The 20,703-nt window shown below is 38.0% G+C and overlaps 1 protein-coding gene across 2 annotated transcripts in view; it reads right to left on the bottom strand.

The window, feature by feature from the left end:
- Window positions 1–20,703, bottom strand: part of KNTC1 (kinetochore associated 1) — a 197,179-nt gene that overhangs the window by 144,718 nt on the left and 31,758 nt on the right. For both annotated transcript variants that reach the window (XM_075177790.1, XM_075177780.1), the window contains exons 5-17: window positions 17,953–18,031; window positions 16,359–16,436; window positions 14,745–14,779; window positions 14,545–14,655; window positions 11,946–12,039; window positions 11,692–11,744; window positions 11,282–11,397; window positions 11,135–11,189; window positions 10,940–11,038; window positions 10,396–10,439; window positions 10,250–10,315; window positions 10,093–10,168; window positions 9,832–9,957 (exon numbers count right to left, since the gene is read on the bottom strand). In XM_075177790.1, the coding sequence (XP_075033891.1) occupies window positions 9,832–9,957; window positions 10,093–10,168; window positions 10,250–10,315; window positions 10,396–10,439; window positions 10,940–11,038; window positions 11,135–11,189; window positions 11,282–11,397; window positions 11,692–11,744; window positions 11,946–12,039; window positions 14,545–14,655; window positions 14,745–14,779; window positions 16,359–16,436; window positions 17,953–18,031 (1,032 nt within the window). The remainder of the gene's footprint in view (window positions 1–9,831; window positions 9,958–10,092; window positions 10,169–10,249; window positions 10,316–10,395; window positions 10,440–10,939; window positions 11,039–11,134; window positions 11,190–11,281; window positions 11,398–11,691; window positions 11,745–11,945; window positions 12,040–14,544; window positions 14,656–14,744; window positions 14,780–16,358; window positions 16,437–17,952; window positions 18,032–20,703) is intronic.

Raw genomic sequence — 20,703 nt, forward strand, 5'->3', positions numbered from 1 at the left:
GACATATGTGAGCAAAGCTGCTGAGCAAGGGGGCATGTGTGAGTAATGCATTTTTCTGTAAGAGGGTGGCCTGGTACTTTTCACCTGCTAGACATGCCCCCAATGATGTACTGCCACGCCCCAAAATTGTACGACCACTTGCATGGTAAAAAAATGTTGTGCCGCGGCGGCACAACATTTTTTTTAACTATGCTTAACTATAAGGGAGGACACATGAAGTTGCTGTACTGGGGCCATGAATTTCTCTAGGCAACTCTGTATGTATGTATGTATGTATGTATGTATGTATGTATGTATGTATGTATGTATGTATGTATGTATGTATATATATATATATATATATATATATATATATATATATATATATATATATATATATATATATATATATATATATATATATATATATATACACACACACACACACACACACACACAACTGGCACACCTGGGCTTGACTAGATTTTAGCCGGCACTCCGATAGACAAAGGTTGCCAACCCCTGATCTAGGATTAATAGGTCATTTGTCTTTCGAATAGCTTGAAGTCCTATCCAAGCAGACCGTCAGAACTCTTGACAATATCCAATAAAAAAAGGGACCGTACCTATTTAGGATATCCACTCTGCCTTGATGTCAGTATAATATATACATACTGATTTAAGTGTCATATTGACACCACCTTAGGTTGAAAGCAGGGCTTTCTTCACTGAACAAACCTGTCTTCATGAAAGATTTCATATGAAGGTCTGCATAACAGCTCCCATCTCAGAAACAATTCTCCCAGAAAAGGTCCCCAAGAGAAAGAAATTCTTCCATTATTAGAACTATAATTCAACAGTCTCTAAGGTTGAAATGGAGAATGTTGTTAAACTCTCAGGACCAAATTAAGATCCCAAGGAGCTATTGGAGGAACATATGGAGAGTGCACATGCAGTACTTGCTACAAAAAAACCCCCCAAAAAATATTACTTTCAAATGAAATTGACCAGAAGACAGACAGGACAGAGATCTGAATTTAAAGTCTAAAATCGCTGTCAAAACCCTCTTGCAAAACCAACAAAGGTCAGCCTAGTTGAAAAGGAAGATATATAAATTTTTCAGACTCCTACATTTTGGCTGAAAAAGGCTTTCTAGCTTAATGCATGATCTCAGCAATGTTGTCGAAGAGAACTATATAGCTTTAAGACTCGTGGACCTAATAGGGACCCTGACTTAAATGATCCCTCCTTAGCAGAAGCCAGCACAATGGGCCTAATGCCATCTTCAGATTATCTGTGTGTGAAGGCCTTCTTGGCCCGTCTGGTGCCACTAGGACAACTAAAACACACACTCTATCATTTTGAGAACCCATTGAAGCATGGCTATTGTTGGAATAAGTAAGAGAGTTCAGATTTCTATGGGACCGACATGGCTTCTATTAGACACTCCTTCAAAATAGCTGGATCTCGAGCACAAGTACCCCACGTCTGACCCCACGTTTCCACAATCTGAAGACAGACATATAGGTGAAGGGACCAGTCCCAGGACGTAAAAAATGTCTCTTTTGGAAATCCAATTCACCATTTTCCAACCCCGGAATGAACAATGATGAGATTGTTGTAACATTTTGTTCTGTTCAGCACATTGTTTTGGTGGTTTCTTTCAATGCCAGGGAGCTCTTGATACCAACTTGATGGATTATGTATGCCACCTTACTGTCAGATTAGATCTTTAAGGCCTTCCAACAAAGAAAAGCCTGTCCCTTTATTAGATATTCAATTTTGCTCCTAATTCTAGGCAGTGTTGAATGCTGTAGACTCCACCAGGGACCAGGGTCGCTGTAGGCGACAGTGTAGAGTCACCACTCCCCAGTCCTGCAGCCTCACATCAGTGATTACTATCGTCAAGTCCCAAATGGTGAAAGGATAATCCCTATTGCTGGCCCTCAGCTACCAGAAGAGAGAGAGGAGCCTATGGAGTCTGTTTGATCTGTACCAGATGGGACAGAGATTCCCTCACTGCCTTGCATTACACTAGCTCCCCTTTCCCTACAGAATCTTTATCAAACTCATCATCACCCTCACCTACAAGGCCCACCCCACTCTACTGCCTTTTATATCTCTAATCTCCATTCACACTCCCACTCGTTCCCTGCGTTCGGCCAATGACAGTCACCTCGCCTCCACACTGATCACCTCATCCTACACTAGAAGTCAAGATTTCTCTAGGACTTCCCCAATCCATTGGAACAACCTCCCTCACTTCATCCGAATGTCCCCTAATCTGCGCACCTTCAGACGGGCACTTAAAACTAATATGGTCCTCAGTCTAGCCAGGCATCCACCTAACCTTCTCCAAACTTGTTCTCCTCGCCTCCCTCTTACCTGTGTGCGCTCTCCTTCTTTGACTTCTCTTGTGCCTGCTGTCTGATTGCCCTCCCTTTAGTATGTAAGCTCCTACGAGCAGGGCCTTCTTCCCTCCAGTCTCTATACCATTTTTTTTCCTCCAACTTCACTGTACTAGCTATGCTTGGAGCTATTGGAGTCTTGGTTTTATTCATTTTGTCCTGTACTGTTGTACCATGTTTGGTCTACCGTTTGTATTCTGTACGGCATGGCTAAAATCTTGAGGCGCCTTCAAATGAAAACGTTCAAATTGCACTGCCTCATAAAAAGGTGGAAACCATTTTCCACAGGACCCTCGTACATAATTGAATTGACACCACATGAGAGTCTAGGGAGATCTTATTAGTGTTCACAGCGTGAGAACCTTGTCCTCTGGCTAGAACAAGCTCTGTACTCTGCAATTGAGCAGAAGGTACTAGAATAGCATTCTGGTAGTTTATTATCCAACCATGGGATATGCATCCTGGTTTGATTAGAAAGTTCTCCAGGTAGGGGAAATAGTAATTTCTCTGGGTCTTAGACCATCATGACCTTCGTGAATACCCTTGGCGCTGTTGCTAGGTCAAAATTTAGAGCCAGGAACTGATAATGTGAGATTTGAGGAGGCACTGTTGGCTCAGATATGGACATGCAAATATGTATCTTTGACCCTGATCTATTCCCATTTATGACTATGACTGGAACCCATACACATGAACCTGGGTGTTTAGGGATTTAAGATTCAAGATTGGATGAAAAGACAAGACTGGTATTTGGACCAAGAAGAGATTAGAATAAAAACCCAATCCAGAACGGAAATCACCACTACGGAGAGCTAACGGACACTAAGCCAATAAGTGTGACTGCAGACAATTCATAACTGACATTCAGAACCCTCTTCAACTTCAGAACGACTACTGGAGCGCCATGCAAAGTAAAGGTGTCTGAACGCAGATGTGGCCAATTCAAGTCTTGTGTTTGTCGTACGTGCACTTGTTTACAACCGTATCTTTTACACCCACAACAGGGCAGGTGTAAATGTCGGCTGGTAGGGATAACATACACTGCATAGTCTTTAAATTACACGTGTGTGCTAGTAGCCATCATATAACAACCTTATATAACTATGATATACTATATAAATGCATTGAATATACTGAACGCATTGAAGTTATCTTTGTTTAAGTAACTGAATGAGAAAAGAAAAGAAAAAATTAAACAAGAGATTCAATCAAAATTAAAAATAAAGTAGTGATTATATTCCCTACATCCAATTGAATTACACCTACAACTAGGTCTGTAAATTCTAGTTATTTCATCAAATATTAAAATAACTTATCAGTAGCATAATTTAGAAAAGTAATTTCTAAATATAATTTATGATCAAATAAGATTTTATGCGTTCTGAGGTGAACTTTTATTGAACATATGCATGTGTATTCTGCAGTTTGTTATGTGTGTATACGAGCTCTGTTTAGACAGAGCGCGTGAAGGGGGAGCCGCGGGTTACAGGCGCACGCGCGCATGTATGGGGAACTTGTGCGTGCGTGTGCACGTACCGAGTACAACTGCGCATGCGCGAGTCGCATAGTAGAATCCCAGTGTGTGCCGACTCAAGTCGGCACATACACGGTGGGGAGAAGTCATCACCCCTGGACACACAGGAAGCTCCACGTGTGTGTGTGGTGAATCACCACACACACGCTGCTGCTGGGGAGGCTGGGAGTTTCCAGGTCTGACTATAAAAGTCCAGACCCGGGACTCCCCCCTCTCTCTTTTGCTGCCACCTGCCTGCCCCTGGACAACGAGCACTACACTACAGAAAATACACTACACTACAGGAAAGGGTAAATAGGAACAATACACTAATAGGGACACACTACACTACAGAAAAGATATATATCTATATATATATATAATATATATATATATATATATATATATATATATATATATATATATATATATATATATATATTTATTTACACTATACTATTCTATAGGATTACATTACACTACAGAAAATATATATATACACATTATACTACAGAAAAAACCTACACTAAGCTACAAGAAAGGATTATGTTCTACAGGAACGTTCCCTACACTGTAGATAAAGATTCAGATCCAGGATACAAGGACTTGATAAGTATCATTAATATATATATATATATATATATATATATATATATATATATATATATATATATATATATACATGCAGCATAAAACTGGTCATACTAACCCTTTCTACTTTTAAATCCTTCTCCTTGACATACTCCATGGCAGCCATTACGATGGGTAAGTGCACATCTAGATAAGGTTGAGTTAGGATAAGCAAAAATGCCATCAGACACTATATAATGCAGCTAAACCTCTTCCTCCTATGTCTTTTAGTAACTTCACAAATTTTCTGTGAAAAACAATCATAAGTAGTATAGGTGGGACACTGGGCAGCCATAGATTATTTTGAGAAAAAAATAATTATTTTCCTTTTCAATCCTGCATGGAGCCATTACAATGGCCGACAGCAAGACTTGCTGATTAATGTGCAATATAAACACAACCTTCAGCAGAAATATTGCGTTGGCCCCAAGTACCACTTTACCGCACAGATATTCAGTAAGGGTTCCTTCCACCATAGTGCTTGCAATTCTGCAGACACAAGTAATCACCACCGGGAACCTACTTTTGGTGTCATCCATCTCAGAAAAAGAAAATAATGATCAATTCCTCTGACGCTAATTTGGAATTGAAGACACTCAGTGACGATACCTGTACCTTGATTGTAGATAAAGCAAGACCTTTGCTGAATCCATCCTAAAGGAAGTTAAGGATATGTGGAATAATTGGTGTGAGCACAAGTTCAATACAACTGCACCATGTGATAAACCTCAAAATTTTATGATAGATTGCTCTCTTGTAAAGTGCATTGAACACTGGCTCAGAGACTGCTTTCGCTTTGAGTAGCTTCCACTCAAACTCCATGCTTAGTCTCGCCAGATTTAGTTGAAGAATCGGTGCTAGAAAAGATAGAGACCATGGATGTTCTTAGAGCATCTCACTGGATTGCTACCACTTCTGCCTCCTTATAAGGATTCACCAACCTACTCCAGACTCCGTTTCCTCGCCTCCTAGGCTTGCACTGGCTGTTCTCTGGCCAAGCTGCTTCCAGGTGACAAAACGATCATGTGACCGCTGAGATGGGATTTTGAATCTGCTTCTAATCAAACTGGCTCAGAACAGTGAATCCGTGTCAGAACAAGAAGAATCCTTCCCCAGCGTCTGACTTTCAGTGATCCTACCCTATTCAGTCCCGGATGGCTGACTACAAAATTGGACTCCCCCTCTACTGCCTTGTCTGTTCACGTACCAGACTCCGATTGTTGACTACATTTGCGGCTCACGCTGCTATCTCTTATCACGTCAGAGAGCCATTTCAAGTTTTGCAACCTGCGAACCTTTGGCTGCAAAGCCCATGTTGCCTTGCAGTGGTTCTTGGTGAAGTGCTGGGGGCTCGTTAGATTTCACTCCTCGGTACAGCCGGTGTAACTCTATATGATAGTATCCTCAGTTTTGCTTTACCTGGGTTTTTTTTTACATCTTTTTTTTTTTTTTTTAGAATAGTGGTAAGTGGAAATAAAAAGAAGACATAACCTCGATGGAACGTACATGGAACAGTCAACATAACAATTCCCTCTGTCCCTGGACCTTTATGCCAAGAGAAAAACCTAGGCAGATGTTCAAATTCCAGACATAACTCTTTTTGCAAGAACATCGCATGAGATGTCCTCTACTTAAGCCCACAACAATGAGAAAGTCTTTCCACAATTTTATAACAAAGAACGTCTAGAATAAAATATCTCAGCCTTCCTGACCTGATGAAACATAATAAAATGCCTGAGCTTTTCTTAAAGTTTGCACACCGTTTTGAAAGGCTTCCAACTCTGCTAGGGTTGATGGAGTCCTGTATGGGACAAAGAAGTTTCCCATGGGATACTGATGGAACTTTAGCTGTAACCATTTCAGACAATGTCGAAAACCATTAATCTGTGAAAGAGTAGGTTCATATTTATGCGTATTGTGTGATTCTGCTCCCTAATGGTATTAAGGAGGACTGAACCTGGCAATAGTCAGGAACTAGTGTTTAATTTGTCTCCAAATAGCATGGACCCTTCAAATGGGAGATCGACTATTTTTTGACTAAGCTCCTGCTGCCCAAGTGGGCAACCAGAGGGCTCTCCCAGCCACTGCTGCCATCGATCTTGCTGAATAAGCAATGATGTGGAAAGTTGCTTCACACTTATTCTATACCTCTAAATAACCATTATACTATTGCCTGCACACTTTCTCTTGGACATCTGCATTAAGAATCTCTCACCAGAGTATGATCTCCCTGGCCACTACGGCTATCTACCCATGGGATCCCTTAGGAGACTGCAGGTGCATCCCCTTTTGTAATCAAGCTACACTTCTGTGCTTTCTCATCATTGAACAGATACATACACTACATGGACAAAAGTATTGGCCACACCTTTTAATTATTGAATTGAGGTGTTTCAATCAGACCCGCCAGAGGTGTATAAAATCAAGCGCCTAGCTATGTAGTCTCCCCATTTGCAAACATTTGTCATACAAAATGGGTCATTCTGAAGAGCTCAGTGACTTCAAGCAAGGTACTGCGATAGGATGCCACCTTTGCAATAAGACAAGTCGTAACATTTCATCCCTGCTGTATATTCCACGGTCAATTGTAAGTGATTTTATTAGAAAGTGGAAGCGTTTAGGAACAATAGCAACTCAGCCACAAAGCAGTAGAACACATAAAATCACAGTGTGCGCTCAATGACTGGCGCATGGTGCGTAAAAGTCGCCAAATTTGCTGATTCAATAGCTGAAGAGTTTCTACTAGCATTAATTTAAACACAAATACTGTGCGGCAAGAGCTTAATGGAATGGGTTTCCATGGCCGAGCAGTTGCAGACAAGCCTCACATTACAAAGACCAATGCAAAGCATCGGATGGAGTGGTGTAACGCACACAGACACTGGACTGTGGAGCAGTCTAAACGTGTTCTGTGGAGTGACGAATCACGCTTCTCTGTTTGGCAGTCAGATGGGCGAGTTTGGGTTTGGTGGGTTCCGGGAAACCGTTACTTGTCTGACTTCATTAGGCCAACTGTGAAGTTTTGTGGAGGAGGGATAATGGTATGGGGCCGCTTTTCAGGGTTTGGGCTAGGCTCCTTATCTCCAGTGAAGGGCAATCTTAATGCTTCAGCATACCAAGTCATTTTGGACAATGCTATGCTTCCAACTTTGTGGCAACAGTTTGGGGAAGGCCCTTGTCTATTTCAACATGACTGTGCTCCAGTGTACAAAGCAAGGACTACAAAGACATGGTTTGATGAGTTCGGTGTGGAAGAACTTGACTGGCCTGAACAGAGCCCTGACCTCAACCCCATCGAACACCTTTGGGATGAACTGGAACGGAAATTGCCAGCCAGGCCTTCTCATCAAACATCAGTGTCTGACCTCATAAAGGCTCTACAGAATGAAAAAGGCACAATCTCCAACATCTTGTGGAAAGCCTTCCAAGAAGAGTTGAAGCTGTTATCGTAAAAGGAGGACCAACTCCATAATAAAGTATATGTATTTGAATTCAATGTCATAACAGTCCCTGTTGGTGTAGTGGGTCAAGTGTCCAAATATTTTTGTCCATATAGTGTACTGTCCTAATCCTTTTGAGTTGGGTTGATTCTTTTCCACCTGCACCCATTCTTTATGAATAAGTTATTTCACAAGCTGTTGTAATGGAAATATCTACCCTTCTCACTATGAAGTTCAAAAAGTAATAAGCCTCTGTGACAGTCACTTCTTCAACCATACCCATAGACTTGTATATGTGTTTGAGCAAAATTTCCACATCATCTAGAAAAAAAATACATTGTAGGTGTTTCTTTAATCACCCTAGATTCATTACTAAATGAGTCTTCTAAATTTCCTAAAGAATCCCATTGACTGAGAATATCTATCTTCAAAATCCATACTTGTCTGAGACCTTGCTCTCGCCTTCATCCAGGCCATAAGTTCTTTTAACGGTCATGGGGGGGAAGATTTTCTTCCCTTGGCTTGAAAGCTACATATTGTACAAGGAGAGCTTAATCACAGACTCCATAAACGTTACGTTGCTGTACTTTTCTCTACTTCTTTCCCTCCACAAACTCTACAAGATTACTGAAACAACATGATATTACTAACCAAGTACAATGGAGATGCAGGAACAATAAAGCACCCCTAACTTAGGGACTTACATAGAGTGCATGTCCTTCGGTTGTTTAGGGTTGGCGCCATTCTGCTGCTTGTACTGACAAAGAAGATGAAAGTGCTCCCTCGGAGAACACTGAAAGCAGTTCCGACCTATACTTGCCTGGTTATCCATATTGAACCCCTGTGACCTATGATAAGGTGCACAAATACGCAGAACAATGTAAGATAACTGGCGCAGGATTTGAATCCAACAGATCTGCTCCTGGAGGTAACAGACCAGCGTCCTCCGGGTACCCAGACCAGTCCTTGGCTTACCACAAAGCAGCCCAGACGCTGAAGGGACCACAAAAACTGCACACAGAAAACAAACAAACCTACTGATACTACAGACAGGAAAAAAAGGTCTCTATATAATCTCGGGGGGCATATTTTGCTTAACCAATCTATCTAATCTAGAAGGGAATGTACCCCCATTGTAATAGCTGCCATGGAGGATTAAAGAGAAAACAAACAAACATTTTTTTTGTCCATTCAGCACACAATATAATGCATCAGTTAAAAATATACTTAGCAATCATTGGCATACATTAAATATGGATTCCATATTAAATAATAAATGGAATATTAAAAAAATAAGCGCATACTGATACATAACAAAAAATGCATGCCTCAAATCTCGATTGTTTAAAATTGAAAGCCATTGAACATGTTTAACAGTATAAAATAGGTGGAAAAAAATTGAATTATCTAAACGAGAAACCTTTTTTAAATTATAATTGTAAATACTCTGCATTGGTAAGGACTTAATGAAAAGTACTAGATCACCCTGTTTTTATCATTGAAATGAATAGCTTAATTTATTGCGCAAGTCCTGTTTTCAAGTGTATTTTCATTACAAGAATTCTAATGTAACTGTTAACATACATGTCACATACATTGTATACCAGAGTTTCGATTTCTGGTGTAATTTTGTTATTACATCCATTAGCCTATTATGTTTTCAAGTGAAGTGATTAAGGGATAAAGAAGGCACATTTCATAAAGAAGGCCTTGAGTTCCAGTCCCGGAGAAGTTGATTGGGCAGGGTCATCTTTATCTGCAATTTGATGTCATTTTAAGGGATCTGTTTATTTCATGATCCCCTCAATGTACAGGTCTGTGTAATTTGAATGTGTTTTATAAAGGATACACACATACATACCTTTATTTTATGCAGATTGTCTTTAGCTTCATCCACAAGTTCGTGCCAGAAAACTTGGCCAAAACTTCCAATGGATGCGGATGCCAATTTCTCCAGTACAATATTCAGCTTCACTTTATATACCAGCTGCAGAAAAGATGAGAATTTTAGAACATTCAACCAATAGAATGCCGAGTAGTATCCACACATTAATAAAGTTACGAATCATTAAACAACTGACTTCAGATATCACAAAAGCCAAAGCAAGGATTAAAACTTTACCTCAACATCCAATCCAAACTGAATAGCAAACTTCTCTGCTTCTTCAAATTTATGCTTGTGCAGTAAACGACTTAATCTGGAAAAAGGAATCAACACCAGTAAAAAAATATGAACTTTATACACCTTCTTGTGTATTTTACAATTTACATGGGTATACCTGTTTTCTGGTAAAGCCTCTGTTAAACATCTCATTGCAAGGACAGTGACTGAACACTCAGGAGACCTGGAAACAATGATTAAATCATAAGTCTTTGAATATTACAGATTCCATAAGGAATGACTAGTTAAGTTGTGAGAATATACCTTTCATTGTGGTCATATATTCCTTCAAGAAGGTATATTGTATCCTAATGCACAAAGACATAAACTATATTACACATGTAAACCAACCGGTCTAAAAATACATATTTTAATTATGCAAATTGTTTTCTGCAGGGTAACCGTCTTAAAATATCAGCAATACTTAACTTCCCTGACATCAAACTAATGAATATACTGGTCTGATGCGGAGAAAAACGAAACAATGATGCAGAACTAATTCCATGTAATAAATCCATCAGTACAAATGGTAACGTCGTAAAGCACTAAAAACATTATACAAACATATACAAATAAAAAGTAAAAAAAAAAAAAAAAGGACACTCACAAAAAAAAAAAAAACACACACACGCACAGAATATAAATCTAAAAATACAAAAATTGAGAAGCACAAGACCACACAATTTTCTTTCCCAGATAACTTAAAACAATGTGGAGATATTTTTTGCTTAAAGCTACCTTTAAATGTAATTTGGCAACACCCAGGGCTTCTACCCTTATAGAGCTATAAATGTATTTCTAAACATACCATTGTGATGCCAATTTGAACAAGAGTGGACACATCCGAGACTTCAATTGAATATAGGTGATTCATGGTGGGTAAAGAATAAACTGCAAGACTTCTCATCTGAAGATCAACATACATAGAAAATAACAGCAATGAAATAACATTATTAGGATACTAACCACATGGAATTAATTGTGCTGTAAATGAAAAACTTACTTGTTTATCATTAGGAAACGTCAAAGCTATAAGTTTAAGGTTAACATCTCGCTGCCTGGACAAAAAAAAAATTATTCCAACATTTTTACACTTATTGCTACCGAATTAAGTCACCATATTAAAAAGGTAAAACATTCATGACTATACCGTGTAACTGAAGATGAAGAATCGCCTTCAGTTGTTAATAAAAAGTCTGATATGTGACAGGAAGGCCAATCCCACACCAAAATTAGAGTGTACACATCCCATACACTCAAAATACCCTGAAACAGAAACAGATTTTACTCAAATAGATGAAATTAATAGGAAATCTTTGCAAAGAGAATCAACAGTAATTATATACTGAGCAAGCTGAATGCACTATGATGCGTGAGTTTAATCTAAATGTTATTGTGAAATATGTTAATTTCAGTGTTAATTTCCATTTTCAAGAATGCAACCTAGTAGCATATATACTAAATACTATTAACTGCAGTTGAAACAAGCTTGTTCGCAAGAAAAGGCATGCAAGCCATTGCATGTTCCATTTAATTCACGACAATTTATAAAATACTTACATCTTCATCCAGAATAAACAACAAGTTGTCCAGAATCTGAAGTTTTCTTGCACCTTGGCACAAAAATACACATACAGATATGAATATATAATGTAAATAATTACTTTAAATAGTATCAATTGTATAAAGCATTAAATATAGTGGTGTAACACAATGAAAATATATAAGACATATGCTGAGTAAACACACCCATATAATCTGAAGTAAATCAGTAATATGGTTTTGTAGATAACGCCTTGAACTGTATGTTTTACCTTGAATCATACTGGAGTCAACAAGATTTTGAACAGCAATATGCTTTTTTACAGGATCCATCTTCCATTTTGAGAGAACATAGTCACCTCTTCCCTAGTAAGCACAAACACAACAAAATAATCAGTGTCCGGGATGAAGTTATATCTCTGATCCGACAGGTCACCTCAATTAACGTGCCTAACAATCCACTCTCGGTGCTCCTTTACCAACCTATCAAGGGCATTACTAAGACATCAGATAAGCTGATCCGACACATTTATAATGCAGCTAAGTTACAAATAGCTAGTGAATGGAAGAAGGCCTCACAACCTTCTAAAGAGGGAGTTATGAAAAGAACTTGGCACACGGCATCCATGGAATATATGACTAGTCTCCTCCATGACAAGGTCCCCACGTTCCACAAAATATGGGACCCTTGGTATAGCTTTAACAACAGCACTATGCCAGGCCTCTCATAAGCCTAAGTTGCTTCTTCCTCTTCTTCTCTCCTCAATCTCGGTAACTCTCTTTCTCCTATTCTCCTCGTGCTCCCTTTATCCACCTCTCCCCCTCTGTCCCTCCCCCCTTCCTCCTCTCCCCTCGTACCTCCCCAAAAAAATAAAAAATCATAGCAGTATGTTCTATTCTCTAGATAAGTACAATGGTATAAGTTGCACCTCTGCTATTGTGGGGAAAAAAAAAAAAAAATTCTAACTCAATTGTCCACTTCGCAGATCTTTAACTCCCTCCTGGAATGTTTCTGGATGAGAAAGATGTATTTTTATTTTGTCTGTCACTTTCTTTTGCATTTCTCATTTTTCTTATCTGGTGTCGTTATATCTAGTAATAATGGTACCTGGACAAGATGTATGATTTGTACTGTTGTGCTGTATACATGTATCTGCTGTTATAAATAAAAAGTTATAAAAAAAAAAATAATAATAATCAGTGTCCTTGAAGCAAGCATTGCCTAGCACAGGGGATCCCAAACTGTGTGCCGCTGCAATTTCATAGGGGTGCCGCAGCCAGGGCCGGTGACAAGCATGGCGGGGGGCTACTTGGTAATTATTTTGGCTTAGGGGGTGCCTTGTGATCCACTGGCCTAGCATAAGTTTTAATCTTGCCCCTACAGATATTGTATAACAGTTGGTGTAATAGAAAGTGGGAGAGGATTTATAGTGTGGCGAGACATGGTTGCCAGATTTAAAGCAGTAAGTTACAAAATAACGTACATTATTTTCCTGATAACAATAACCTTTTCTCTTAAGGATGTAGCACATTTTATCCATCATTTGCTGTGGACCACATGTAAGTTTTGTTGACTAGGGAATTATTTTGTATAGTGTTGCCACAAAACAGGTACATCCAGGAGATAAAAAAAAAAATTGGAAATATTTCACTAATGTAAAAATAGCCAAATAAGAAATTCAGCTCAGTGCATGGAAAGAGGTCTTAGAAATGAAAACATAACAACATGACAGGGGGGAAAAAATAAATAAAATAAAAGATAAAATAAATAAATGCAGCTGTACACACATTTCAATGGTCATCTACAGCCTACTACTTTTATTTCTACTTCCCCAGCACCTTAAATTGGGCTCATCTTTGGGACTAAAAAGGAAATCAGAAATTGTATTGTAGGCAGTGCGTGCAGTGCATAAATAGTAAAACTACTGCCTATATAATCAACTTGGGTACATGGATAAATGCCCTTGTTGGCAGGACTCATTCAGACCACAAATATTTTAAAAAAATTAGCATGTATAGCATCTTGTTTTTAAGTGAATTATAAAATATTTTCAATTTTAAGATGAAAAGGAACAGATCAGCTAATGTGGTAAACTTCCTATGCGTTTACATTGTTTAGAGAAATAAGTTTTCCAAATTGCAAATTGGTGAATCTAAGATCAAACTGAATTTTTCAGATAAAGTGCAAATCTCTACATGGTCACAAGGCTTAAAACCAAAAAGTAGCAGAACTGCCTATTATTGGCAGTAAACAGGGATGTAGACCACAAAGGGCAGACTTGTAGAAGTATTTAACAATAGAAGAAAGGTTTTCTCCAACAGTTTAAATTCAGGTTTGTAGTCATCAAAAAATTTAGTGGAGCACAAAACACAGCTCACTAGGCCATTAGTTTTGTGGACTGTAGGAAGTAGGACAGATAGAAGATCTAATTCACAATGAATCAGGTCTCACTGTGGCTAAAGAAGGAGGGTGGTAACTTAACAGTCACAGTGAGTCCTAGCATTCAATGTACAACTGAAGAGGATAGTCTCACAAGAGTGCTGCTTGAGAGGACATGTAAGTAATGTGCACCTAAGCAAACTAATTGGCTTAGTCTAACAATTCCCTCAAAGAAATGACAAATACTGATTGTGGGTGCCTGCAAACTTTTATGATCACAATTTCGACTGCTGGATTGACAAAGCCCATGTGCTCCCCCGTGGATTAAACAGACAAAACAGAGTTTGTTTTCAACTGCCGGGTCCATTGAAAATGGCAAAGAAAAAAAAAACGTTTTGAAAATGCAAAATAAATGGGTTTGTATGTTTCAATATAATACTTAGGCAATGTTTGTGAGACTCAAATAATAGACAACTAAAAAAACTGCTTACCCCTATAATTAAATGTATGTCACTTGTCAGATCACCAATTACCAAATTTAAACAACCATTTGTGTGATACTCTTCTGTTGAAATAAAGCAGGTCTTAATTTTTCCTTCCAACTGTTGAAAAAAAAAAAGACAATTCTTCAATAAGCAGTTGTTGAAACAATTAAAAAAAAAAGTTTATGATAAAACACAAAAGTCTTCACCTCTTTTGCAGAATTGATGTCCATATTCTCAATTGCTGAAAAAATGAAATTAGTCAATAAACCATTCTGATTTTACATATTTGAATAAAATGTAATAAAGATGATTCGCTGCATTTCTTTCCACAAACAGGCTCATGTCTATAGATGTCTTTTTGCACAAAAACAACAAAAAAACACTAGTAAAAATGCTTATTAAGCATGTGTGTTCCATGTGTGTTTTTAAAACATTAAAAAAAATGCATGTAAAAATCCAATGGATATGTGGCCTACAGCACTGAAGCAATAATTTTGTAAACGATGATGATTGGTCATGAAATATTTTATTTTTGTTTTATTTTATGAAAGAAAAAGAATTAAAGAAAATTGTTTTACATCTTTGCACGGTGATCCATACCGCATCATAGGATTTATATTACGAAAGGTTACTTATATAATAGGCTAGTTAAGTTTAGATATGTGGATAATGTCTCATGAAAAACGAAGTGTATTGACTGTAAACAGGTTTTACAATAAGAGCTAGTCCTTCATATTTGAAACATGTCACATATTATTTCTTAACATTCAAGACAACAGAAGAAGCAAATAAATCATTGAGAATGTAAACAGGAACCATTAACATAACAGAATCACACACCACAGAACGCAGAAACGTCCAATTCATCATCTAGCGCAAAAGACACTTAATACAGCCTATGATATTAGGGAGGAAACGTGGCTGGGAAGTGGCATTTGCCTGTAGCCAATGAACAGTAAGAGCGTGCCAATCTAGAACGCACACAGCAGCGTCCCAGTCAATCTCTGGGCATCTCTAGACGTCTCAAACGTCCTTGTATTTTAGCTGCATCTCTTTTTCCATCTACAGGTCTAGTCTAAGTGCCGATTACTGGTGAAGCTGACAGCTGTGGATGGAATCTAGAACATATGTTTGCAATCAGGAACAACTACAAAAATGTATTTTAAGTACAGTAGACATTAATTACATCATAATAAATGTATTTCATGGTTAAAAAAAAATAAAAAAAAAAATAGAAAATGTTAACATTAAATATTTTTTTGTGTTTACATTTTCTGTGCATAGTTTTGCAAATTTATATTTTTCATATGTACTGGACGTAGCCTGCAATGTCCTGTCTAGTAGAGCAGAACTACACTCATTTATCACCACACGTGTCTGCACATCCGCTCCTTCTTGAATTCGGACATGCATATACCAAATTCACATGCGTTTTTTTAAACAAATGTACATTACGTCCAGTATGGGAGGCTTAATGAATTGGGCCTAGTGTGTATTGTGGTATAAATTTTATTTATACTCTACATTGAGCACTACTACTATAAGACGACAACTATTTTAGATTGCGAACGTTTGACTTGTTTATTTTACATTCATAATTCACCTGTTAAAGGGGACTAGTTAGTGTGATCATTTAATTTTATTATTTTTTTTGTACACAGTATACAATGATATGAAAAGCAAGATTATTTGTAAAATAACAGTAACAATCAGTGATTCACAAATTTGACCTTCAGGTGCATTGGCAATTCTAAAAGGTGCATATTTTATACTTTGAAACTGCAAAGTTAGAAACACAAGAGAAGAGTTATTGAACATACCATCATTTATCCTTGCAAGATGAAAGTACATAATACAATAGAGTCCTCCATTTGTTAAAAGGAACATATGGTAAATACCTAAAAGAAATCATTAGTAAAATGTTAATCTATTGATAGCAGATACTGGAGGCATCATTATGTGTGAAATAAAGAAGTCAAATATGTGAACCATAAAGCACAATAACTTCATTATAATATAGAGAGAGCGGGTCGCGGGACAGAGAGAGCGGGACAGAGAGAGCGGGACAGAGAGAGCGGGACAGAGAGAGCGGGACAGAGAGAGCGGCCTGCTCTTCACATCTATAGATACACACACACAAAACACAAAGAAATAAAATGTTTGCAAATCACTTTTGTGTACTTGACTATTCCTTCTGACTAGATTTTCCTATTTTCTTGGGCTTGTTTTGTTTGGTTCATTTAGGCTTTGTTTTCCGGGGGCAGTTACCATTTGTAACAACCTTTGCTATTCCAAATTGACTCGATTTTTTATATTTTTATTTTTTAAGAGGCAGGAAAAAGACGAAGGGCAGAGTGGGATAAAGCCTGACGACAAGCTATGACCAAAGAGAACACGAACGTTATAGTCAACGGCACGCAAATCTGACTCCTCTGCAAATTGGCCATCACAGAGTAAACAATCGAAGAGTGAACAGGACAGAGGTAATATCACGTCAATGCCTACAAAGTCAGCAAACAAGATGCCACGCCATTCTTGATGTCGGCAACTTTGACAAAACAAATACTAATGCTGTGGTCTCAGGAACAGTAATTGTAAATTTTACCATGCTAAGAATTTTGTAGCTGAGCAGCCATCTGCCAGACTAGTCAATCAATGCTGTCACAAGATTTGTCAAATTGGGTGCAAAAGGGTCCAACATGATCTTACTATTATTTTTTTCCCTCATTCTGACAGGCTTTTAACTAGTATAAATACTCTGTGGATAATGTTTAAAACACCAACATGTTAGAAAAAAAATCATTTAATTGTCATATATTTCATGACTCCACAAATACTGGCGACCAGTTCATCATGGTGTAAACTACACCCTGGATAGGAGCAGTGCCGGGCCAATACTAAACAGAGAATTACAGGAAAACACTAGAATCAAGTAATTTGTTCCAGGAGACTAGATGCTTCAACACATTTGGCTCAAAAGGCACAAGATGTGTCAACTCTCCATGAAATTAAACACTCAGGCTTGCTTGTAGGAATAAAACGTCAGCAGTCTACCCATTTGCTGCCGAGGACAAAAAAAACTATATTAAGTATATAGGTGAGATGAGTGCAATGTGGTAGCTTATAAATCTTGACTAGTTGAAGTTTGTCTCTCCGATTGCAGAGGCGAAGAAATTTATTCAAAAATTTAAAATGAAAGAGAAAGAGAAAATATACACAATATACTTAAAAAGACTATCATTGCCAGACTAGGCAATAAATCATTAAGTAAATACATTTTACAATAAACGTGATGTGTCAGCTTTTAGCTTACAAACAGATATAACTTAAAAAGCTGACAAGAAAGTGCAGTACTAGTGAGTTTACATTATTTGCAACAATATACTTTTTTGTTTAGAAGATAATAATGCAAACCTTCATCTGAAACATCCTTTTCTAGGAGCAGCTTTTTAAACGTTTGCTCATTGCTTGTTACAACACTTTGTACTAAAGCCTAAAGGAAACAATAAGTGAAAAATCACGTCAAATTGAGTGAATTGAAAAGGCCTAAACATTCTGAAATCTTTAAAAATGTTACATGGTTATGTTACAAGTGAAAATAGAGAGAGGAAAAAAAAAAAAGTTAAATCAATCGGAAATGTGATGATGTGAAGAATGATACAAGTTCTCTTGTGTGAAAGGAAATGTTGAAAAAAAAAAAAAAAAAATGTTGTTACACCATAACCTATTTGTATTAGACTAATGATTGCAGTCTTCTGGATGTCTTCTCAACTGACAATTTTCCAAAAGTTACTGCCCGAACTGTCTGATTCACTAGGAGGACAGTATACTACCTTACCCAAATCCCAGGCCATACACACAACAGAAGGAGGGAGGAGGGAGGGGAGTTTGGCAAGGAAGAGATGTATGGTACTGGCCAATTGGTTGTGTGAATAAAAAAATCTAACCCTATGATATATTAGGATTTCCCTCTTTAGTAAGGAATGTGTGTCCGGTTATCTGGCCAAACCCTGACCATGGTATTTTATGTCAAGGCCCAACCAAACTTCCTTCCCTGGGTACAGCTTTGTGAGTTCTTCAAGCCCCGACAGAGATGGGTGCAAATCCATGATGGACTAAATTCACACAAAGACCAGAGAGTGTTATTTTAAGGACAATCAGGTTCACTGAAACAATGAAATCAAAACAAAACATTAAAATTTATTAGTTCCCCCGCCCCCCCCCCCCCCTCCCCCACTTCTCTTCTACCTCTTGCTTTGCTTTCTTTTTCTTTTGGCGGCCTGCCACACCACCTCCTAATCTATCTTGCCCACTTTTCTCTGACTATCCTCTCTTTTCTGTCTCTTCTTTCTTCTATTCTTATAGTTAAAACTTGGTCAATATCAAAACTCTTTTTATTATGATATACAATGATTGTATTAGTCCCTGAACATGCATAACCTGATTGTAACAGATTTTGTCTTGGACTGATGCTTATTATTGACCTTCTCAAAAATAAAACTTTAAAAAAAAAAAAATTATTAGTTCAAGATAAAATCTTATAGACCTAGTGTGCAATAGAAATATAGATTAATTGTGGAGAATTATATAAAAATAAGAACTGATGTTTTCTATGAACCCGTTGCTAGGGATAATTCTAGTGGGATTTGTAAATGTAATCCTGACCAATTCAGAGTGACACAGTGTGTTACTAATTGAACTCTCAAATCGACTTGCTATCTTACTATAGCTCTTGTAATATTTGCGTAACAGTCTAGCTTTGCACTATCAGTTGATTGATTTTACCATGTAATGTAGACCTAGTGGTGTCAGTAGTACATCGCTATGTACTGTTATTTACAATCATGGTATGGCTATATTAGAATCACCTCTAATATGCTTGAGAACAAAATGCTCTCATATTTAATATTCATCTCCACAATTAACCTATATTTCTATCACTATCTTTAAAACAATATTTTACATTTACTAGGTGTCTAAACAACTTTATCTTGAACCAATTAAGTTTATATTTCATGTGAATTCAGCTTGAATAAGTGTTAGGAGAGCCCCCACACACAAATGCTAAATTGGGCAACTATTATAAGACATTATTTGATGGCGAGGGTACGGTCCAATTTCCAGCAAGGACAAATTTTTATTCAAGGTTTCTGGTCCAATCCATGACTGAGTAAGCTCTTCTAGAAGTACCTTTAGAATAAGGAAAGAACAACTGTGAGCAAAGCCACTGATTAATCACCAAAGGTACAACTTAAAGACTAGAGTTGGATAAAAGCTAAAGAGCACTCCAGTCCATTCATTTACAAATTTTCTTATAAACACAAGAGTTTTTTCTTTAATATATTCGGTAGCTCAGAGGCAAGGGTGAATAATATGAATTGGATTCTGGAGCACAAAGGGAACCAGTTTAGGGATTTGCAAAGTGGTACAGCAGATGCGGAGCGGCGAGAGAGGAAGATCAGTCTTGAAGTAGCATTTAGGATGGATTGAAGTGTGGATATATGGGTGACGGAACTGCCAAATAGCAGGAGGTTGCAGTAGTCAAGATGGGAGATGATGAGAGAATGGATAACAGTTTTAGTAGCATGTTGAGTAAGAAAAAGGCATAATCTGGCAATGTTTTTAAGGTGGAATCGACAAGACTGGGAGAGAGTATGGATGGGACGAAAAAAGCAGAGGGGGAGTCAAGTGTGACACCATGGCAGCGGGCTTAGAAAACTGAGGAAATTGTAGTGTTATTAACAGTGAGGGAGATTTGAGGGAAGGTGATGATTCTGGCAGGAGGGAAAATAATAAGCTCTGTTTTGGATATGCTGAGCTTTAGATAGCCTTGAGACATCCATGTGGAGATAGCTGAAAGACAGTTGGTTACACAAGATAGTACAGAAGGGGAGAGGTCAGGGGAAAAGATATAGATTTGGGTGTCATCAGCGTAGGGGTGGTACAGGAGGCTGAATGAGCGAATTAGTGCAGCACAGTGGCCTAGTGGTTAGTACTTCTGCCTCGCAGCACTGGGGTCATGAGTTTGATTCCCGACCATGGCCTTATCTGTGTGGAGTTTGTATGTTCTCCCTGTGTTTGCGTGGGTTTCCCCCGGGTGCTCCGGTTTCCTCCCACACTCCAAAAAACATACTGGTAGGTTAATTGGCTGCTATCAAAATTGAC

Source organism: Mixophyes fleayi, chromosome 1 (genome assembly GCF_038048845.1).
Source record: "Mixophyes fleayi isolate aMixFle1 chromosome 1, aMixFle1.hap1, whole genome shotgun sequence".
NCBI lineage: Eukaryota > Metazoa > Chordata > Amphibia > Anura > Limnodynastidae > Mixophyes > Mixophyes fleayi.